The 24,199-nt window shown below is 38.0% G+C and overlaps 1 protein-coding gene across 7 annotated transcripts in view; it reads right to left on the bottom strand.

Annotated features, from left to right (window-relative positions):
• Positions 1–921: 921 nt before the first annotated feature.
• casz1.L (castor zinc finger 1 L homeolog) overlaps positions 922–24,199 on the bottom strand; it is a 253,395-nt gene continuing 230,117 nt past the window's right edge. For 4 of the 7 annotated variants that reach the window (XM_041569137.1, XM_018225650.2, XM_041569136.1 and 1 more), the window contains 16 exons: positions 23,774–23,836; positions 23,033–23,123; positions 22,278–22,442; positions 16,676–16,848; positions 15,714–16,528; positions 14,712–14,832; positions 13,557–13,617; positions 11,744–11,895; positions 10,876–10,998; positions 10,330–10,650; positions 9,546–9,744; positions 8,722–8,893; positions 7,037–7,185; positions 5,870–6,101; positions 5,213–5,512; positions 922–4,823 (listed from right to left, as the gene is read on the bottom strand). In XM_041569137.1, coding sequence (XP_041425071.1) covers positions 3,685–4,823; positions 5,213–5,512; positions 5,870–6,101; positions 7,037–7,185; positions 8,722–8,893; positions 9,546–9,744; positions 10,330–10,650; positions 10,876–10,998; positions 11,744–11,895; positions 13,557–13,617; positions 14,712–14,832; positions 15,714–16,528; positions 16,676–16,848; positions 22,278–22,442; positions 23,033–23,123; positions 23,774–23,836 — 4,276 coding nt within the window. In that variant the 3' untranslated portion in view covers positions 922–3,684. Of the gene's footprint in view, positions 4,824–5,212; positions 5,513–5,869; positions 6,102–7,036; positions 7,186–8,721; positions 8,894–9,545; positions 9,745–10,329; positions 10,651–10,875; positions 10,999–11,743; positions 11,896–13,556; positions 13,618–14,711; positions 14,833–15,713; positions 16,529–16,675; positions 16,849–22,277; positions 22,443–23,032; positions 23,151–23,773; positions 23,837–24,199 lie in introns of all 7 variants that reach the window. The other 3 variants (XM_018225648.2, XM_018225652.2, XM_018225651.2) reach the window with 3 other exon arrangements.

The following is a 24,199-nucleotide window of genomic DNA, read 5'->3' on the forward strand; positions in this document are numbered from 1 at the left end:
GGGCATGGGTGTCCGCAAGAGGGGGTAGTTGCCCCACCCTGTCTTCTTCAGCTAGTTCCAAGAAATTGTATGTAAATTTGATTCCCAACAACACACGTTTGTTATACTTCCCACTCCAAGGCAAGTCTTAATCACCTTTTACTTACACAGTGATATTGGAAAGGAGGATGGGAAGGAGGATTTAAAGAGAAGCCTGCAGTGCCAGTAATAAAATAATTGGTAGGCAGCAGCAATACGTGTAGCATTTGCAGGGGTTGGCTGAAGAACACGCAGGTAGTAAGGAGTGTCCATTTGCTATTACCATGTTAGTGGGAGGGCTTAGGATGGAGGAAGCTTGTTCCTGATGAAAAAAGTTAATGTTACCATGAATAGGTTAATCTTCAGTGGAATGCTACCCTCTGTCATATTAGCTTACTTGCCCCTCCTGGAAATTTTTCTACAGACACCCATGCCTGTGGGATGAATTGGAACACCAATGAAGTACCCATCCTCTTACATATGAATGGAAAAAATCCCATCAACAATGTCTAAACCTCAAGTGGAAAGCATTCCCAGAAGAGTAGATGGGAAAGGTTGTTTTAGTTGCAAAAAGATAATCAACTTCATATTGATCTCCTGGGTTTGAGAATGAGAATTTGGACAGGCAGATGTCTACATACTTTTGGCCAGCTCAATGATGTAAAATATTATTTTTTGTAGAATTCAGACTGACTTTTTAGGAAACAGAAGTAACTGCTGATGACTGTCATTGTGTTCCAATGAGATTACATGGCCACACAATGCAGCTTGAGATTGGAAGCAATACCGTTCCATAAACTCAATAGCTTCAATCAATGCCAATGTTATTCTCATAGTATTCCTGTTCTAAAGTGTAAAATAACTACTGTTAATAAGAAGCACTGACACAACAAGAGCAATGTGTCCTTTTTCCAGTTTTTATTGAGTGAAAATGTCAAACCTTGCATCAGTCATGCACAAAAAAAAATCAAATAAATAAACACATATATTAAATTTCTAACAGCACTAAATTCAAGTGGAAAAATATTCAGTTCTTAGCAATGTGGGAAAATCCAATTCAAGTATGTTGCGGTACATATTCTTTCCTGGCTTTAGGTTACTCTTCGAATTATTGGATGTAATACATATATGTGTCTGTGTGTATATATTCTCATATATGTAGCTCACACACCCAGTGACACATGCATATGCCTATACCGATATCATTATACAACTAGGGTATTTAGATATAGATAGTAAACAGTAATTAGCCAGTGCAAAGAAAGACCTTAGTTTTGTTTTGACAGAAAAGTTAAAACAAAATGACACATTAAATTCTGAAGATGAGTTGGAGATGGCTTATGTCCTACTGTGCAATACAAACCTTATAAAACCTCCAACTTAATAGTTTCTTAATTTTCATTGTATCTCCTTTTTCTGCTACATTGTAAATGGATTTTCTTGTTTTATTTTTTTGCTTTAGTTATATAGATTTTAGAAATGAACCAATCTTGTGATGCTTTCAGATTCTCCTTGGGGAATTTCAGTAACTGACTCTATTCTCCCTTCACTTCTCTTGCTGGTGCTGGACCATCAAGCAACATTTTATTCTTAATACAGTTAAAAGTGCCATTTGAATTTGTCAGTTTCGATGCATAAGTTGTACAGAACAGCAGGAGTGTGAAAGAGACGTCTGTTGTGTTACAGAGTAAAAATACAAAGCATACAGTAGGTAGACAAGGTAGGTCCAGAAGTCACACAGACCAGACTTGATAGATATTCTACTTGAGTATGGAGATATAAAAAACAAACAAACCATCAAACATAGAAATAAAAGCCTGGCCTGGGTGCAGCTTTCATGACCTGAAGTTGTCTAGCCACCCAATGGGGTGCATTACTTCCTAGCCTTTCCTACCTCCAAACCTGAATTCAAGTTTATTGTGGCTGAGAAAGACTACACTAGAATGTAATTCATATGATGTTAGCATCATCCACAGTTAAAAGGTGCAGGTTGTAGTCTCGTGTCACAACTGACATACAAAGAAATAAGGGAAAACTGTAACTAAAAATAAAAACACACAGAACTGATCGAGGAAGGGGTGTGTGAACCCACAAAATTAAATAACTACAAACTTATAGCAACAATCTGAAGATTACAATTGTTCATATTATCTGAACATTTCATTTTTTTTCTATAAAATTCAAGTTAAAAGTCGGAATCGCGTTTCAGTGCTAAAGTGAAGTCAAACTTCCCGACTCCATAAAATCAGAAACTAGAAAACCAAAAGAGCGATTAGAGCGGGGAGAAGGTGATAATGCTGATGCCTGAAGGTGCCCAGACATAACACCATGCCACCTTTATGCAAGCTTTTTTTTCTTATTTTTACCTTTTGTTCTATATATAACCTTTACAGAAAAAATACTGTACAACTTTTTTTTTTTTTGTTTAATCATAATTCATCTGTATCTCTGACACCATTTGTTGCGAACACTATAGATTTTACAACCATATTTTTTTGTTGTGTTCTTTGTTCAGGGTAATAAATATATTTCAGACTGGAAACATGGCAAGGTGGATGTGTAGTTCCTGTATGGTAGAAGTGGGAGGTTAAGTAGTGTTTTTCTTTTTGGTGGTGACACTCCAAACATGTAATAAAATTCAAATTACAGCCTTTCGATTTGCTTTTTTTCAGAAAACTGTTTCCATTAGAACCTGGAACCCATTAATTTAATATTACCTAAGCCAAATGGCAACATTTTAATTGTTCATTTCACTCCCACCATGTTATGAAGTAGCTTCTTTGCTGAATGATTTTCTACCTGAGAGAGGATATCCTGTGCTATACTCAGAGGTCTGAGGTGCAATGCCAATTCTCAAACTTTTGCTGCTTACAGGGCTAGCACAAATCTACTCCCAGACTCATCATTTAAGTGCACATCATCCTGATCCCTAGCATATTTTAGAGGAGTTGGGGGAAGCTGAACTAGAGAAGAGAGCTCATCTAGCATCTGATATTGAGTGCTTACCCCTGAGAAATATGCGTTTTTAACATGGAACCAACCACGTAACTGCAGTTTTACCACCTTTTATGACACTTGTCCACCATCACTCCAGGTTACCAAATTTCAAGCAGCCACCGTTCTGGCCACTTTTATATAAGCTTAGTCCCCTTTCATTATGCTGGAACAATACCAAATAAATAAATTAACAAGAGCAAATGGTGCAGAGGAAAGCTTTCTATATAAATATTTATAAAATAAATCATTAACTTCCTGGGAATAACCCAGATAGAAACTGGAAGAACAGAAGAGAGCCTCAGCATAGGGCACCCAATAATGCTTGTCAATAAATACCCACAAACCCAGCCCATTGCCTCCTCTAGCTTAAAAAGACAGTAGCTCCTCCCCTTTTTTGGTGCTAGAGGAGTAACAACTAGTACCCCATCTTATTTTTTTCCATATCTGGTAGAGTAAAGATGGATTTCAAGTTGCAAGAAGTCACTTAATCTTGTCCCACTGGTGTCATGCACCAGAATTCATGCTTTCATTTTGAGGATTTGCCTCAACTGGTGGCCTAGTCAGGAGCAGAACACATTCAGCAATATTTAGGCTTCTTTTCCTTCACTACTTGTTATTATTTTTCCATATAGACAGAGAGCAGGGCCCTCCATTTATACATTAACAAATTTAAGGGGATGTTTGGAGATTTAAAGGGATTTTTGAGGTGTCACAGTGATTTATAGCACCCACTGTATTCTCTTCATCTTCTTTCCTTGCTAAACACTTGCCAACAGGTAAGGAGTCATCTGAATCTGAATTAAGATCTTCCTCATCTTCCTCCTCATCTTCATTCATTTCTTCATCTTCTTCATCATCATCATCATCGTCGTCATCATCGTCGTCCTCATCGTGTGATAAAAAGTCATCAGCATCTCCAGCGTGCCCTGCTAGGTTGTCCCGAAGTTCTTGTCTTGAGTCTGCAGTGGGCCCATCTTGTGGCTTCTTGCTAAGGTCTAGTGAATCATTTAATCCCACTCCAACTGGATTTTGCAGGAAGAGAAGTGAGCTGTGGTTGTCTGTGCTCAGATTCAGGGAGCTGTCCAAGTTTACTGGTGGATTTTGGAGGTCATATTCAGTGCCAGTCTGAGTTAATCCCTCAGGGCCTGGGGAGACTGATGGAAGTTCCCCTCGTTCTTGCTTTTCATGTTTACGTTTGTGTGAGTCCATCTGAGACATACCCACCACCGTGTGCTTGCAGCTGGGATAAGTGCAATGAAAGTGGGAACACTTAAGCTTGTACTTGCAATCAGACACTTCGCAATCTACACTAGAACTAAACTGGCAGAAGCCGGCAGCGCTGATGACATCTTGCTTGCCGTGATGTTTGCGGTGAGCTGTCACTTTTGTGCTGTCAGTGCATCGGAAGCCACACCGCAAACAGTGAAAGTGTGTACTGTTGCCGGAAAACTGACAATCTGGGAAGTTACAACTTAGGGAGGATTTAAATCGCTTAAAGTCATCAAGAACTAGGTTGTCGACTCTGTCATGGTGCTGGGCATGCTTGTACATGTGGGTCCGACCACAGAACTTATAGCCACAGTTCTCCCTAGTGCAATGGTAGTGAGTGACTTTTAGGGAAAACTGGCAAGCTGAGTCCTTGCAATCTTCATAAAGATCATAACGTCTGAAACCCTCTAACATCATGCCCTCATCCAACATTTTGCGTGAAGAAGCCGTTTTGCGTCTCTTGCCGAAAGGAGACATATCCTCAATTATCCAAAACCTTTTCTTGGCTCCAGAAGCTGTTGGCATAGTGATGGTGTTGCCTTTAAAGAAAAAGAAGGTTTATACATCAGTGACTAGTACAAACAACAAGCATGTCACATGATTATTGCAACAGTGTCTAATTAGTTACTTGATGAGGCAGCAAGAGTCAATACAAATCATATCCTGGGAACTAGAATAACCAATAGATTCTTAGAATTAAATCACCACTACAACTTTTGTGAGAGCATAAAATCAATGAAAAACAGGAAATGAAGGTTATGGTTTATTTTGAAGATCTGAGGTTATATCTTGTTTATCACTGATACGAATGTACATAGTACATAGTAGGTTATTTAACAGGTAATATCTTAGTGAAACACATTTTTAACAGCAAGTTTACAAGACAAATGTAGGATGGATGCATGGGATATAAAATGCTCATAGGTACCTGCAGCATCCTGTACTAGAGGGACATCATTTTTGACTGGAGCAGAAGTGGCTATAACTGGTGTGAAAGCTGGAGCGCTGTTGGTGGGCACCACAATGCCCCTGCCGACACCCAAGCTGGCAGTGATCAGGGAGTATGAGACACAGGATGGTGAAAGCAGATACGGGAGGGAAGTAAGAGGAGACCTGACCAAGGAAGGTGTAAAGGAAGGAGCATGAGGAACAGCCGTTGCTGCTGTAGGTGGTGGTGGAGGTACATTGTGGGTGAGAGCGTCTTCAGAAGCAGAAGGGACCAGGCAGCCTGGAGAGTCAGGAGAAAAGCAGGAAAATAGAACAGAGAGAAAAAGAACAGAATAAAATGAACCAAAAATGAAAAGCTGAAGAAAGAAAATGATGAGATGACATAGAAAATAACAAACATGGAGCAGAAGCAGGTGGTCCAGACTCGCATCACCAGCCCATAGGGATGAAAAATTATGTATATGGGCTTAATTACATATCATTAAAAAAGCAGGTCTAAATCACCAGAAAGGATATTTAAGTACACTTTTATTTCATAAGATGAAGTCAACTACAATAGAAATAAAATGTAACTGTCTTGTCTAACACAGGCATGCTGACACAGTTTGGATAGTACAATGACATGCTTTTCATTTACCTGCTTCTGCACTTTCGTTGCCTACTGGAGTACTGGAGCAACTGCGATCCATGTTGGAGGACTCAGATGACATCCCATCAGGGCTGCCTGCCCCAGTGTAGTCCAAGTATTCATCAGTCTCTGTATCCAGGAAATTTTGAGGTGTAGTTTGAAAAGATGTATCTATAGACGATGGGCTGGCTGTTGTGGTGACCTGGGAGAAGTTGTCACTTCTGGCACCATGAGAAACAACCTGCAACAACAATGGTAAAACAGCTACTTAATACTTGTAAGTTATAGAGGTCAGTGACTTCATCTCACCATGTAGGTTAATCCATGGGTCCCTGATCCTGTTCACTATACAGTACAGTTTAGACAGCCAGCTCTATCTGCTAATCTTCCAGTCAAAACTGCTATATAAAAACATATGGGTGTGTTGCTTTGACTATAAATGCTAAATCATAAAATAATAAGAACTTGAACAGGACTGTGCCCCTAATGGTAACTGCAAATATATAATGATTTGGTGTTTGGATATTCAAAAATAAGATTATTTGTCAAGCTAAATGTTTGTTTGCTGCTGCTTTAATGCTGGATGCATTGCATTCTGCTCCTCCTTGATCCTTGAATAATAAATAGGCAAGAAATTGTGAAGGTATTTAAACACTTTCAGGGGAATGTAATAAAAGTCGCAAAGAGCAAAACAATTCGCACAAATAAGACTAAAAATCCACATCTCGCAATGTAATATTGTTCCTTAAACTGTTATTGCATTGCGAATTTTAATTGCTTGAAGGTGTCGTAATCTTTTGAAGCAAACATAACGACTTTGTCAGTAAGAAGTTTTATTACATTGACTGCGCATTGGCGCAAACTATAAAATTCGCAAACGGTCTTTCACTGTCGGAAGTGGTCGCTAAACAGTTTCCAGGCTCGCAAAAGCTATATTAAATTCGCACAAAGCAAAATTTGTTCGGGCAAAGGCATAACTTTTCGCATTGCGAATAGTTTTTCCGTTAGCGATTTTTATTACATTCCCCCGTTTGAGTAGTGTCCATTCACTAAATCCCTGTTTCTATTTTTTTTCCGTTTAGGTGCAACATGGTTAGATTTATATTTCAGTTTGAATGTTTTTACAACAAAATCATTGTAAAGACAATGATATAGTTCAGTGAAATAGTAATGTACCTGGCCAGGTACTCTGTCAAAGTTTTTCCCTAGCATCCTCCTCATGTGCTTGCGGGCATGTGATGTCATCTGGTGTTTCAGCAGGAATGAAAACTGGCAACCCTCTCGAATGCAGTGGAAGTGACTGTTCACCTGATTGTATTTGCACCCTAAAAGCAGATTGAAAAGTTATAATGCCTCAGTAACAGAACACTTCTACATTGCCCATCCATTGCTACATTATACATACAGTATGAGACCCAGTCTCTTTCTGCATCAGTAGTTTGTTTCCAATGCTAGGCTGGCATCTGCTCTTATTACTCTGCCCTTCCAGCAAAATGAAAATGAGTGGTAATTGTTTTTTAGTTTATTCTTTTCCACTCCTCATGAATGCTGCTTCTCTGGAAACCAGTACAAACAGGTGGGGGAGCTGACAGGTGAGGACTTGCAGTCACCAAGACAACATTGCCTGGCTTTGTCAGCTGGCCTGGCACCTGTAACTTATAAAAGGTGAGCAAATATTCGGCTACTTCTTACATCTGTAAGCTGAGCTTACATACTGGCCTGTGTGTTGACAATGATCACCAGGGTTACTGCAAGTCAATTCTATCTAAGGTTATGAATTCTTCATGAATTAACAGGGTGAGGTCTTCTGATTTGTTTGTTTGAAAACATTTCAACAGTGAAATATAAGTGAAGGACCTCTGGATCAAAAGCATACTTCCATTTAACCATCTGAGAACACCAAGGCAATTAACCGACTTCTTTTTAATGCCAAAAATACATTAGGAAATAAAAATACTACCTAATTGTTGCTATTGAGGGAGGGGTATTTAATAAATTCAACCGGTGATCCAATGCAGCACGTCAGCACTATATAAATACAGAATAATACTAGCAGCATAATGACATGAAAACTGATTTACAATAGAAATCCTTCCATAGGAATGGAAACTCAGCCAGTACTTGCCATACAGATTTCTTTTTCTAATTTTTCATCCAACATTATTCATTTTCAAGCTCCATAACTAGTTGTGTGTGTGTGTGTGTAGCCCCCTGAAACTGCTATCATAACTTCACTCTAAATCTGTCTGGCAAAAGTGGAATCAGTGACGGAATTTAGGTCAGTCTGGAATTCCATTCTGCCACAACTCAGCGTGCGTGTGTGTGTGTGTGTGTAGATTAATGATCACAGCTATTATGCATCACCAGGAATGGTTTTAAGAAATAAATGCCATATTACATACGTAGTAGGTATAGTCAAACAGACTTTTGCAAAATGTTGACTGTTAATTTATGATTAATCTATGGAAACTACTTGTCAGTGTTGAACTAAGCATCCCCTTTGTCGCACAATCCAATATAAGAGATACAGTTGGTCAGTACAAACACCCATGTTCCTGATTTAGGTTCCAAGGCCACTGCACACGCTTGCCAATAAGTTTTATACCCTGGTGCTCCCAAAATTTCGAATATGTAGATAAGTAGATGCCGGTGCACACAGGGAATTTTTTCAAATCAATTATCCTTTATTGTATCAATTGATATATATATATATATATATATATATATATATATATATATATATATATATATATATATATATATATATATATATATATATATATATATATATATATAGATAGCAATTTGCATGTTCTCTTATGCATTTTAAAAAGAAAATCAATTTTTTCTTGTGATCTTACCAATCCTTCCACATTCTTCCCTTTTAGTGAAGTACTTGAAGCCATTTGCTGCTCGTCTTTCAGCCTTCTCATGCTTCTTTACATGCCATGGCAATTTGGTTGTGATGTTAGTAACAAAGTAACAGTTGGAACGTAGACAGTGGTAATGCCCTCGCATTCTAAACTCACAGTGCTGTAATACACATTGGAAAACAAGTATAGCGTGTAAGAATTAATACAATAAAAACAAATACTGTAAGCAGGTATCAGTAAGGTAACCGTTTGGCTAACTGCATGCAATCTCACTAGCCCTAAAATCATACAAGACTACACTATGGTCTTAAGTCTTCAGAAATATGCATGCAAGCCACTAGAAGAATAATTTAATGATTTGTTAGAAACTGGGCAAGCTGGGTTTTATTTACGTTATAAATGATGAATATAGAGCGCAACCTTCTCACTTTAAATAAAAAATAGAAGGGGGCATAGGAAACACTAGCAATGTGTTGCCAATAATGTTATGGCGCTCACACTCATAGCCATAGGCAGATAAAAGCTGCCAACAGACCGAGTCGGCAGCTTATTGGCCCTGGTATGTGGCCCTCGGCCAGATGTCGATCGGACAGGACTAAAAATCCCATCAGATCGCGGCTGCATTTGTTCGTTGATGGGGTCCTGTGATCCTTCCGTAACCCTTCATTATGATCCGATATTGCCCACCTCAAGGTGGGCATATCGGGGAGAAATCGCCAAACAACCGGATCTCTCAGTGTATGGCCACCTTTATTCCAGCACTCTACCTATACAAGACTGATATTCTGTTTTCTGCACAATTTTATTCTCACCTGATTAGGGCACAGGCACTGGAGGGAGTAGTATGCAAACTGGTCCCGAACATTCACCAGGTTATTATTTGGATTGATGTGGTCAAGGCAGTGCGATTCAGCTTTGCCTGATGTTTTACAGACATATTTGCAGTTCCCAAACAGACAGTGAAAGTGAAATTTGTTTGCATATTTACAGTCTGTGGCTAGACAGGGGTCACTGCATAAAGGAAAAGCAAAGAAAAAGAATAAAAATGTTATTTATAAGAGCACAAGCTCAGATCATGTTTACAAGAAATCCTCAAATTTGCTTTCAACAGTTCTTGCACTGGATAAATCAAACCAAAAATGCCTGCTTTATACCACACGTTGCTTCCAACTGACATTACTGCAGCCATGTTTATCCAGCACCTAAAATTAAACTATTGGCAACAAATGTCCAATTTTATAAGAAAGAGGTTTTTATTTTTTGTCCAGTAGAATGACATAAATTGTGGACTCCTGTTTACCTTCTTGTGTAAGAACTAAACCCATTGTATTCTGTTGTTCTTTTTGCCATACTCCGCGTAAATGGCTGTCTTATTTGGCAACTTATTTGTACAAAATGTTGTGCTTGATCATAAACACAATTAGGTGTAACAAGGAATGGCTTGTGAGGCTGATTAACCCTCTGGGTCCCCTGATGCCGGGCCCCCCCGCACATGCGCGCTGGCACGCACTGTGTATTTGCCGCATTATGTCTGCCCCCAAAATGGCACGTTTTGTGTCATTGTGTCATTTGTGTTGTTTATGACTATTCACTCACTTTTCTTGAAACTGCAGGAATCCAGGTTTGACTTGAGGCTTTGCATTCTCCAAGGAAGAAGTTGTCATGGGACATGATGCCAGACTGGGCATTGAGGCTGGTATTTGGGGGATCTGTGGGATAGAGGATGCCAGCTGCTTCCATGCAAGTAGAGTTGGTGCTGATGGCACAGCAGCTGGACAGGAAGCTGGTACCTCACATCCAGGGGGCATAGTAGAAGGCAATGGGGGTGTTGAGGGACCCAAGGAACTTATGATGTCTCCTGAAAAAGGGAAGTCAGAGCTGCCTTTTGCAGTTCCCACATCAGTCCGGAAATGGAAGCTGTAAGTAAAATTATACCACAAATATGTTGGAAAGGGTAGGAATAGCAGTTTCAAAGGGAGAATAATAACATCTGAAACAGATTAAGAAAAGAAAATACTGACTCCTTGTTTGTGCTATTACTATATTGTAAATACAGTAAATAGTAGTGCTATATAAACAAAGATTTACAAACATGCATTTGTGGAGGAATAGGCAAACTAGTAAAGATTTTCTAGCACATACTTTGCATGTTTTATGGCTCCATCCAAGGTGCTGAAGAGGGCTCCACATTCTTCAACCACGCAGTGAAAGTGAAGCTTGTGCAGGAAGTCACACTGAGGGTCACATACATCTGTAGGACCAAACCTAATAACATACAGTATATTAGTAATGTGCTATCTTATGTTAACTTAGAGTGTGAATGCTTATCAGAGTGTCAGAATTAGGAAGAAATATACATTTTAAAAAAACACATATTTCATCTTTAAAGGGACACTATAACTGAAGTACTGTATCCTTTATGTAACACTTCTCAAGTATATACAAATAAAAAACAATTTTTCATACAAAGAGTTGTATTTTCTTACTTAACAGGAAGTGTGCTTGCAAGGCAGTAGTCTCTCAGTAAACATAGCAGCTAGGTCTCGTTTATATGCATTTTCCTGATACAGACTTGCATCTTTGTGGCTAATGTCACACGGGGAGCTTTTCATCATGACACGTTATAGCCAGCTGTAAAGCTGTGGCTACGAGCAGTGCAGGCGTGAAAGATTTTTGGACTGAAAATAAACATGGGTAAAAAAATGTCTGCTGAAAAGTAACCTATGTGACATTAGCCATAGAAGTCTATAGATGCTGTCTGTTTCAAAGTATAGCTGTTTAACTATAAGGGAGTTATAGGAAAGATATACCACTATTCAAGGGTTAGTAGAAAGTTATATCTGCAGAATCTCTTAAGTATTAATTTTTCAGTTATATATATAACTGAAAAAAGCATTTAGAAAAAATAAGTGTAATTTTTCTTTTGCAAAATTGTAATGCAAAAGAAGAACTGACAGCAAACAAAAAGCTATGATTTTTTTTACTCTTTTTATGCCCCTTAAAGTAATACCTGCGTAGGTATGTTTTCCAATGCTCTTTGTGCTTTTCCTGAGCAAGAGCCTTCATCACCTTGCCAAGGTAATGCGTTGAATCCACAGTCCCAGAGTCATTACTATCAGCATCTGCTTTAAGGCTGAGCAAATTTCCAGGAATAGAGCTGGACTATAGGCCCATCCAAAATAAAAAAAAAGTAATATTGTTAGAAGGTCAAGTCATAAAATCAAGAGAATAACAGAAATGCCATACATAGTGTGTATGTATATATATATATATATATATATATATATATATATATATATATATATATATATATATATATTATATATACATTATATATAATATATATATATATATATATACACACACACAGGTATAGGATCCGTTATCCGGAAACCCGTTATCCAGAAAGTTCCGAATTACGGAAAGGCTGTCTCTCATAGACTCCATTAAAATCAAATAATCCAAATTTTAAAAAATGGTTTCCTTTTTCTCTGGAAGAATAAAACAGTAGCTTGTACTTGATCCAAACTAAGATATAATTAATCCTTATTGGAAGAAAAACCAGCCTATTGGGTTTATTTAATGTTTACATGATTTTCTTATAGACTTAAGATTTGAAGATCCAAATTACAGAAAGACCCTTTATCCGGAAAGCCCCAGGTCCCGAGCATTCTGGATAATAGGTCCCATACCTGTGTGTGTGTGTGTGTGTGCGTATATATATATATATATATATATATATATATATATATATATATATAAAAGAATACAATCTGCTTTGGCTATCATGGCTAGACAACTACTTTGTTTAACATACAGCAATGAACAATGCTTAACAGGCTTGTTCAACTTCAAAGTCTTCTTTTAGTTCAGTTGGTTTCCGATTGTTCACCAGAAATAAAAGACTTTTTCTAATTGATTTATTTTTTCTATTTGTGACCGTTTTCCTAATACTGAAGTGTAAAATTTCATTTTTCACCTTCTATAGCAGCTCTAGGAGGGGGAAGGATCGAAACTCTTTAACTGTTTTGAATTGATACATTTAGTTGATACTTTTGTTATCTTTGGCACTGCTGAGCCGGATCCCTGAGTTTCATTAAAGGCAGCTGTTATAATTGATAAAATACTTGCTAATATTCAACAGATGCTGCTGAGAAATGTATCAACTAATTGTATCAACAAAATGTAGCAAATTGTAACAGTTCAGAGTGCTACTGGATCACTGAGCAGCCAGGTTGAGACACTAGAGACAGGGACATTAAACTTGCTAGCTGGTTTCTCAATGTGAAAGGTTCTTGCAACTCATATACAAAGTATAGTGCATTTGTCTGACATATGTGCAGTCTACTGCACCCCTTACAGTAGGGTTTCCTAACTTGGTCTTTAAACTGTTTATGGTAGTTCACTCTGATCCACCTAAATATTTATTTTCCTATATATAACAGAAAATTAAAATGAGTTACATAAACTAAATTATAGGTACCAAAGATAATTCTTAAACTTAATTTGGGTCCCCTCAGAAAAAAGGTTAGAAAAACTGCCTTGGATTTACATGCCAATAAAAACAAAACATTCTATGTAATTAACCTGATGTGAGTGACAGAAAATAATGCTCACTGAATAATATTAAGTGAATGAAAATAATGCAAAATTACAATGGCATTTCATCTCTGAACTTAACAGTTTATAGAATTACACCAACACATCCCTCCAATAAAATTAAACATACCTAAGAATGTATGCCCTATGGATGCTTACGCTGACACAAGCTTAAGCTGGAGATGCAAGACAGTCCAACAGTGATTTCGTCTGAGCACACATACCTTATTCACAAGTGATGCTTGGAGTAGTTGGTCAGAGACAGTTTCCTGGCCATTGGATTCACTAGAGTAACAGAGAAACAAATGGAAAGTGTAAGGTCATATGAATCATAAAACTGCTCCTCTCATGTGAGCCACGCCTCTCTGATCCTGGTAATGGTTAGTCAAATCCACTGTGTTTGTAAGTACTGTTTCTGTAATCTACTTTAATCCATGTTATTTTCTGTTGGTCTACAGCTTCCTTCATTCAAAATAGTAAAGTGAAAGTTCACCTTAAATTTTACTTTTAGCAAGATGTAAAAAAAAAAAGTTATTTGATGTTTACAATATATTTGTCTTTTGTAGTGATGAGCGAATTGCTCCCGTTTCCCCCGAAATTCGCGAAACGGCGAAAAACTTTGACGCCAACAATTCCACTGCTGGCGACAATTCTGACGCCCATTAAAGTCAATGGGCGCCTAGAATTGTAGCTGGCGTCGGAATTGTCGCCAGCGTCTATAATATTTTGATGCCAGCGAATTTTCGGCAGGCGAATTTTCATGGCAATTTCACAAATTTATTCGCCGGTGGCGAAACACAGAAATTTGCCGTGAATTTGCACCTGGCGAATAAATTTGTTCATCACTAGTCTTTTGTATTTTTTTGAATGAATTGCCTTTTTGGTTGTGCAGTTGTCAGGCTTTGAATTTTAACTGCTTTCTGGTTGCCACTGAATAACAATTACTGCATCCACAGACCCTGAAGGTGTCAGCCAGAAAATGTTTGCCAATGGCTCCTACTGTTTTGCTAGGTAATACTCCATTCAGTATTTTTCAGGCAGTATTATGGTTAGTCTCATAAAGTACAATTGAATTTATTAGTGGCCTAATCATTCAGACTTTATACATGTTCTCATGTGAAAATATCCCAGAAAGCGGAACTTTGTGGGGGTCATTTCATGGCAGCTCCTGACCTAATACAAAATGAAAGTGCAGTGACATAATTTCGAGCAACACAGGAAGACGCTGGGATTACATTACTGCACACATTCAGTGGATATTAAATGTAGAGGATAACTTTGTACTTGTATCACCTGACAATGGCACTCTTCACTATATCCAACTATCTACTTGATTGTTGTCTCTTGACAATCACTGTTAACCTCCTGATTTTCCTCACCTGTTCAAACTAAGATCCAGACTGTGCTCTTGTGAAGTGTTCTGAGATGGTGTAACCTCTGTGTCTGTAGAATCTGTGCCGGCACTTCCTAAACTTTGATGCCCAGATAGCTGGCCATTACCTATGACAAAATACATCTAAGTAAATCCAAGAAACTATAACAAATAATTGTATATAAAGATGAGGTCAGGAAAAACTTGACTGATTGACACAGAGTGCAACAAGAGCAAATGCTTACGTGTCACAATTTTACATGGAGCTTCTTAAATACCTACAATCAGGTCTAGCTATTTAATATGAAGAAAGCCCTGTGCCATCAGCCAATCCTCTTAACATCTTTCATTTAACAGGGACTGTCACATTGTTGTGGATGCTTAACAATACTCTTCACATATAGGTGTCATTATTTTTGTACTTATAGTTTTTATTTTGTGTATCATTGGTTTATTAGAGTGCCTCTTTACATTTTTCTACTGCAAACAACTCTACCATTCTGCTTGTCAGCAGTACGTTGTAAATGCATATCCCTACCTAGGAGGTGTCTCGGTTATCTCCCAGTATACATGAGAATTTTGCAAAATTACAATAGCGTTTCAGTTAAATGAAAAAGGTACTTATGATTTCTAAATTCTTTCAGTAAGATGTGCACACGCTTGGGTAAGTGAGCTCTGAAGTATAGGCAAGACAGATTTTTAGAAACAGATTCATTGTAAAAATGATGCTGCCAGGCTCTACAGCGATGACACTATCTGACCTATCACTCACTGCTGCCAACAAAAAAAACAAAACAAAATAAAACAAAAATCATTGTAATAAAATAAACAAGACTGAAATACTGCATGGTTTTTAAAATTATCCAAAAATTGCAAACAGCATTTAAAAAGTTACGTTTATACATAACTTAACTGTGACCTATAGGCTTATAGGCTGCACGCTTCAGCTTTTTTTTTTTACTTTCAAAGATAATTCATATATTTTTGGTTGGTTTTGAATACAATGTACCTGCTTCAAGAGATGGAGACTGCTTCAAGGCAGCTGCTGCCAGTCGTGCCATCATAGGTGAGATTAACCCCTTGCTTGCTGAAATCCTTTCCATAATGGATGGGGCAGCTGGCAAATTGCTATTTTGATCACTGGCTCCTGAAGCAGACTGTGGAGAAGAGTCTGGGGCAACTACAGGAATTGAGTTAGTGCCGCTAACAGGGAGAGAAGTACACCCATGCCCACTTATAATTGGGAAATAGGGCCCAGCTCCGGGAAGTGCTGAACTAGAAAGGGCCAAAGCCAAGGGCATATTACTGGGCAATGTCTGGGAAAGGAGGCCAGTGACCTTGCTGTTGGGGGGAACAGTGCTGGTGACTTTGTTTGTCTGAGGAGAAGGAACCTCAGAACCAGAAGTGATCATGGGTGCGGAAGACTGTTGACTGGTGGGAGAGGCACTCAAGCTGGAATTCTTACTACTTAAAGCAGAGAAATCAATTAAGTCATCATTGCTGGACTCCTCAATGTCATTGTCTTTGCCACCGATTAGAGATGATGGGAGACCAAGGACCCCAGAGCTGCGTATGTGCCGCCTCTCATGTTTGCGCTTGTGTGAAGTCATCTGGCTGGTGGAAGTGAATGTAAAGCCACAGCCAGCACGGATACAGTGAAAGTGGTTGGTGGCTTTGCTGTATACACAACCCTCATATTTGCATTCTTCATATTTGTAGAACTTCTTAAAACCATCTTTTGCATAAGCATCATCTTTTATGTGGTAGCTCTTGTGCTTCTCTATATCACACTTGTTCTTAAAAGTGAAGCTACAGCCAGGTCTCCTGTAAACAAAGAATATATCACTGCAATAAGATTTACAAACTAATATGGTTACCAGCGTTTGTGTGACAACTGGGAAAATAGAATAGCTCACTAGAATCATACAACATCTGTATCACCCATCTCTTGATTTATGGCCATAATATTACCTGCAATGAAAGTGGGTAGTTTTCTGTCCATAGAACTGGCAATCAACAGTGCCACAGTCTTCTGTAGCGCGAAACCGTTGAAAGCCATCATTTATCAGCTGTGTGTTCTTCTTGTGAAAATTTTCATGTGTCATGACATCAGAGGTGCTGGTGTATACTTTGTTACAGCCCACCTGTGAAACACAAACAAGCTAAATTTGTGGTTCAAGCACAGAACAGTACAATCTGTGCACTTGCAGGTCAGAAATATCACTCAAAAATGCTGGATACTGCATCTTAGCTATAATCACCTGACATGAGAGTGCAACCATGGCTGCTGGTGATTCCTACATGAAAGAGTGTAGGGGGAATTTTGAGTGCTGTCTGTCTACTAAGCTGGAAGATACTCGATCAATAAAACATGTAGAAATTGCCCCCCATGTTACCCATTACCCTCATTCTAGTAAAAAAAAATATATATGCACATTGCAGACTTTGTTGCAAATGTAATCCAAGAAAACCACAAGTGATTTGCACTCAAGAGAATCCCACAAGTACAGTAACATCCTTAGAATTAGTCAGTAGCTTCATATCTGTACTTAAAAGAAACAGAATCAAAATATATTATGTGCAATATGACCATCTCAATTAGAAATATTAAATAATTATATGAAGGCACTATGTTTCTATAGGCTTTGTCCCTCCAATAGGTTATGTGACTTGCAGGAATATTTCTGGGTATCTACTGTCAGACTTGACTGAATAGCAGTCCATGTGTATTTATATGTATTCCACTAAAAAGAGCATCAGGGTACAGATGTTAAGTACAGGCTATCCTTGCACATACAGTCCTGCACTCGGCACAAGATATGAAACTGGCCCAAGGAGGCAACTACACGTTCAGAAAGACATATAATGTTCTGTGCAAATAAAATTTGCTTCTCTAAATATACAGAGATCAGCAAGTGATAGCTATTGCTTTATCCTTTCCAAACTTCATTTAGTGGGATCATTATGATAAATGTACCAGATTACAAGAAAATACAGATATGTGCAGTGAAATAATACCCCACAGTGTTATATCCACAGTTCCTCATACTGGGTCAGTTGTAGCTTAAATTCGCAAACCATAATTCATATAGAATTGAAAGCTTCTGGATAGAAATAACATTCGTAGACATCATTTGGACAAAGACCTCCACAGAGAACCCTTGGGAGCTTTACAGCAGAACACATGTAAACCTATTCAGGCATACTGTAAATCACTGGAGCTGATACTGTTAGACACATTCAACCCTTTAATAAAGCAAAATGGAAACAACGTGCCCCACAGCAACACAGTGGATCTATAAGATGCATCTTATCGAGAGGTTTAAAGTACAGTTTACCAGCTCAATAAGCAAGTGAGAAAAACAGAACAAATAGCAATGAAATATTTTAGGAAAAACAAGAACTAAACAAAATTTCAAGTTATAGTTCAAAAAAATGCACTACAGAATACTAAAGACGATAGTAATCTGTGCAACCTTGCAGCTAGTCTGTACTGTACACTACTACTATTTTGCATTTATTTGCCATGCAACCAAAACGACTACCTGTTTCAAGTATTTATGAGAGAAAAGGTTAGCGACCCTTAAAACTAGGCAGAATATTAATGTCTAACCAAGTAACACACAAAACATATTTCCTTACATTAACATCATCTACATACTAAGAGGGTTATTATCCAAATGGCAAAAACTCGAAAAATGTAATTTTTTAACTATAAAATCCAAATCTTTAGTGGAAAAAAAACCTTACATTTTTAGAGGTTTATTAAACCCTGAGGATGGAAAAAGTCTGAAACCGAAAATCCGGCATCTCAGACCTGCCAAGATTGTATATAAGTCAATGGGAGAGGTCCCTATCCTATTTGGAAGTCTCTGTGGTCTGTGCTGGAATTTAACCCGAAAATCCGACTATTTCAGGCTTTTCAGACAAAAATCTGAAAAATTCTGAATTTTCGTGAAAGAAATGTGAAAAAAATCGTACAATTTGGATTTTCGCTTGATTTTTTAGGGTTTTTCTCAGATCCGATAAAAAAAACTTGATTTTTTTATAATGAATAAGGTTTGATTGTGGATTCTAGTTTTTCAATAAAAAAGTCAGATAAATTCGGAGATTGATAAGAAGGCCCTAAAAGTTAATTTTAATGCAAATGTCCCACACTTGCACAATGCAAAAACATCTATGAACATTTTTTTGAGTGGGCATTTGTACCAAGATCAATGTAACCATGTTATATGGACTCCCAGAGTTTTTCCCAAGCCCTTTTTGTCGGGTGCACTGCCCAGCAGTTTTTCCCTGCCACCTGGCTCTGCTCTGGCCCCCACCTTTGCTTGCCAATGAGAATTTTTCTTACAGAAGCCAGTAGGACTGAATGCTGTATTTGCAGAAGTGCACAATCCTATTGCCTTCTGTAAAAACAAATCTGTTAGGGGAGGCACATATTTAATTTCTTCCATCTACACTACTTTTCAATACATATAGGTTATTGAGTGAAACCTAGGGGACTAAAAACAGAGGAAGCAGACACCCATGGGTTGCTGGGGGGTGGGTATCGGCAGGTATCTTCATGGAAAATGACCTATTCCTAAACTTCTAGTTACCCCAGGGTGAGAGCATAAACAAAAATCACATGGTCACTGATATAATTCTCAGGTAAATACAAAACTAAAGTGTTAGAAACTTACCAAATATTTGCTTGAGAAATCTATATTGTGCTTAGTTTTGTTCAATGCGCTTGAACATGGCATAGATATTTACATACCCTGCTATATACTGCTGCATTTGGCAGGACAGTTTGAACCAACATTCTACAAGCACTGGATCATTATAAAAAGGCTGTGTACCCAGCAAACTCCACATCACTAACAGAATGTTTGACGTGTTGTTGCTCTGGCATCTGTCTCCACGCAAACTGGGTAACTTTGCCATATTGAGTAAAAAAAAATGGAATCTCAAAATGCAGCAGCTGAGGGGCGAAAGCAGGAGCTAAGTGCCAGGATCTGCACCATCTCACAAGTGAACGGGGGAAGGAAAGCAGTGCCTCCCATGCCTTTCTTTGCTCATTCCTGTCTTCTCAGCAGGTTGATGAGTAGAGACAATAACAAAACCCTGACAAATACCCAAAACGAAGAAAGAAAAAAAAAATCCTCCAGCTGTTTGCTATAATAGAGTGTACTTACTAATGACACCTTGAAAAAAAACAGAACCCCTTCACGGGATCAGAAGAAAAAAAGAATTAAACAAAAAGCTGCCGAGGAATAATTTGCAGTGTGGCACTTGATGCTAAAGCCTAAAAAATGTCGGCTTTGTATAAACAAGGAACTGAAATTTATCCACACCAATTATGGACATAGCGAAAGTGTGTCCTACACAAATCTTATTGCTACAGCTTCTTTTTTTTTAAATTACACCTTTTGTTGTACTATAGAAAGAGCTTGACAGGCACTGCAGTCCTCTGTACCTAACTTTTTTTTTTTTTTTTTTTTAAGAGGTGAACTATTAGACGTAGATCATTCTCTGCTGTTGGTTCATGTTTCCATAATATAATTCATGTAAATTACTATTTTTACAGTCAATGTATTTCCTACTTCAAAAGCACAAATTATGAATACATTCATTCAATAAAAATCTTTAAAACTTAATATGCTGGTATAAACACAGATGATCATTCTCGTTTAACTTTATCCCCTGTAGTTGCATATACTGTATATAGTGAATAAAGTACCCCCTCTTGTAAAATATAAGGATATTATAAGTTACTGAGGAGTTTCATGACCATATAAAACACCGAAGGCCGTTTTTATACAGGTCATGGAACTCCGAGGTAACTTCTAATATCCTCATATTTTACAACTGGGGGTACTTTATTTATTATAATACACAAATTTCAGTGAGTCATGTGACAGAAATGACATCAGAACTCATTGTTTATAACTGATGACATCAGAACTTACCGTTTATAAGGATATGATTTACAAGATATTCATGGCTTTTGTGTATTATATATGTATATTCTTTCTTGCATATAACATTATATATTATATTATCACAATCAGAACCAATTTACAAAGTTTAGGGGAAAACTAAACACAAACTAAACACAAAATCATTGAGGTGGCAAAACTCAGGCACCCCTGTGATTCACCTTCTACGCTTGTGTTGCTCATCTTTAAAAACACACCAGCTTGGGGTACTTTATGGTTAAGCATGTTGCTGCCATCTTGCTGCTTACTCAGTATACCCTGCACAGCCCTAGAAAGGTGCATGCACAGTACAGAACTTAGTGGTATCTGTACTGCACATGCACATAGTTTTATTGAGTGCAAGTAATAAATGGGAGCAAGAAGCAAGATACTGGTGACATTTTCACATTACAGTACCCCTGGTCAATGCAGTTTTTAAAGAAAAGGCGTTCCCGCTCAAAGGAAGTTATGAATTAGAATTTAGAGTCACTGGAGGTTGGCAGTAATTTGGGGTTTAGTTCTCCTTTAAGGGTAATGGCACACAGGTGGTTTGGTACCCAAATAGTAGATTTGAAGGCTCTGCCAAAGGCAATTACCTGAAAGTGCTAATACAAGGTCTGGTCAGGTATGTGTCAAATGGAAATATAGAAGTTGCTTGCAAAAGTGCTGCATGCACTGATGTGACCAGATGACTGTAAATTTAATTGGCTGCAGAGAACGGTAAGCTAATTACTGGTGGACTGTATTAAAAAAAATAACTCCTTTATCAACTGTGCTTATAGTACTATGGTAAATATACAGATTTTCAGCAATAGCAGTGGGAGATTTTTGTCTGAAGTCCTTACATTTCTTGGCCAGTACCTTAACAGTACAAGAGAAGCTATACCTACTCCCAGGGCCGCATTTATATAGCGGACGCCCCTAGGCCCACTGCCATTCGTCGCCCCTGTCCCCTCCCCTTTTTCATCATCAGGACCAGAGATGGGGGATTGGCGCATGGGAAATTAAAAAAATATTGTATTTCTTGTGCATCCCCAGTGTTTTTGAACCAATGTGGGTGTGGATGAGCAGCATGCCTCCCCCTATAATCCTGCCGCCCTAGGCCGGGCCTTGGTGGCCTTTCCACAAATCTGGGCCTGCCTACTCCAGGTGACAAAATGGGCATTCCCTAATATGTTATGGAGGCATGCAATCTTTTGATACAAAACAAATATATAGGCAAAATGAGCCATCATTAAATATAAATTTATATTTGAATGTACTGCTCCTCGGCTCAAAGTGGGTAAATTTACTTAGATTCAATAAAGCACAAAAATAGAAGAAGTTGCAGGTAGGAAGCAATGAATTGCAAAGTATGTCTGTGGTAAGAGTTAGCTGAAAACTGTGAAGGTAATGATGAAGATTAATGGCTGTATGTACAAAAGGGCTTAACATTCAAGCAGCATTGAGAAAAAGGATGTTTCCTATGTGGGTGTATACAGTATATTACATAATAAAGCAGGTCACAATCTGCAAATTATGTAAAACAATAAAACAAACATTTTTAATATATATTTTCTCAGTTTTGAATAAACTTAATAAAATTGTGTTTCTCAGATATCTTAGGGGGTTACCTGCATGCAATGATAGTGTGTGCTTTTCCCATTCAGATGACAGCCATGGTAGTACACACTGCAGTCATCTAGCGGGCTGAACCTCATGAAACCGTGCTGAAGAGAGTTATCACGTTTCTTGTGCATATTGTAATGTCGAATTACATCTTGTTTACTTGTAAATCTCTGAAGAGAAAGCAAAATGGTTACAACTATTCAAAAATCCCTTTTACAATGAAAGTACAGTGAAAGTATAGTTTGTATCTGAAACTGAATCAACATACAAGATACAGACTGGCTTTCTGTTTCAAAGTAAAGAATGTACAACTAGATTAATGCTTCTTCATAGAACGTACCTCTACCTTTGTTTAATTCTTATTTAAGAACACTTCATGCACATCGTAGAGGGAGGTGCAATGCTTAAGTCAATAAAAACAAACCTAGTGAGGATTAAAGGCAAAATATACTTTTTTTTCTTAAAGAGGATATTATACATTATCCTAAAAACACAGATATGAGAAGTGATGTAGCACTAACATTCTAGAACATTCCACACCCAAGCACATCTACATCAAACCTAAGTTGATACTGATGTGCTATTGGAAGTAATTTGGAAGCCCCAAACATCAATAAATGGAAAAATGCAGCAATACAGGAATGTTCCTTTGTGCATTATATTATCAACAGGCATATATTATATTCATGTTTAATTCTCTGTCTTTTATACACAGCGTATATATTGCGTTTATAACATATTTGCCACTTTTTTTTTTTACCTGGTAGTTGCACTCAGGGTCCAGGCAGTGGTAGTGTTCGCGGTATTGATATGCACAATGAATGTGCCCACAGTGCTGGCTGCCTGAAAATCTGCAAGGGAGAATCATTTGCTGATTGCTGAGAAAATAGAAAGTCAACAATCACACAAAGAAGCAGATACAGTAGAAATTCAGGATAGAAAATGCTTTGAAAGGCACAAAGGTGGTCTGAATGGGCTAAAAAGTGTAGATAAATCTAACTCCGTAGGGCTAATGTTTTGGATGTTTTGACTGCCAGTGTCATGAGGTGGAAAACCGTGGCAGTTGCAAACCCCGAATGCTTGAAAACCATGTAATGTTGACAAACGGAGCTCAATCAGTAATGCTTGTTTGGACTTTTCTAACCAGTGGTCTGCCTGTCACAGATACAACTATTGCGACAACTGTGACAGGTGGAGAAAGGTTTGACTGCTGCTATTTAGTGTTGTGCAGGTTTTGGTACCATTTTTAATCTAAGTACCTAGAGGGAAATGGTAAGCAGGCCAATGGTGTACACATCCATGGAACACCATGTATGGATGTTCTGAATATACAAACTGAGAGCCTGATAATAGGGATGGCAGTTTGTTCAACTCCTAATGGTTCTATATGCTTCATTTACCTCACTGTCCTAAACAGAAAGAAAAGTTATAGTGGATGCTGGACAGGCACTGGGGATAGAGGGATAAATATTTCACCCTCTTTTATACAATTCAGTCCTACCTGGCAATATATTTCTGATAAATATTTACATCTTCAGGGGGCTTATCTGGGGGTAGTCCATTCCTGCAGAGAGAGGGAGAGAGCATAACCAGTTAGAGTACACTTTTCTCACTTTCCACGTCCATATGTGAAAGTTAGTAATCGAGATCCAAAACACAATAGACCAGTTCCTGCATGATAAGCTTTTGCTACATAAGTATATACTGTATGCTGCAGTTCTCTGCTAGTTTCTAATTCAGTCGTCTGTTATAACATTCCATATGCTTTCCAAGAACTGAGCCATCTTCAGTTTGTGTCAGTGGCAATCAATGAAGTGCTACTATAACTAAAATGCAATCTGTTTGCATATACAGTATAGTTTGTTGCAAGAAATCAGACAGAAAATGTCCCCTTTCCAAAAATAGAGCAGAGGTCTTCCTAAATGTT

Source organism: Xenopus laevis, chromosome 7L, assembly GCF_017654675.1.
Source record: "Xenopus laevis strain J_2021 chromosome 7L, Xenopus_laevis_v10.1, whole genome shotgun sequence".
NCBI classification, from domain to species: Eukaryota; Metazoa; Chordata; class Amphibia; order Anura; family Pipidae; genus Xenopus; species Xenopus laevis.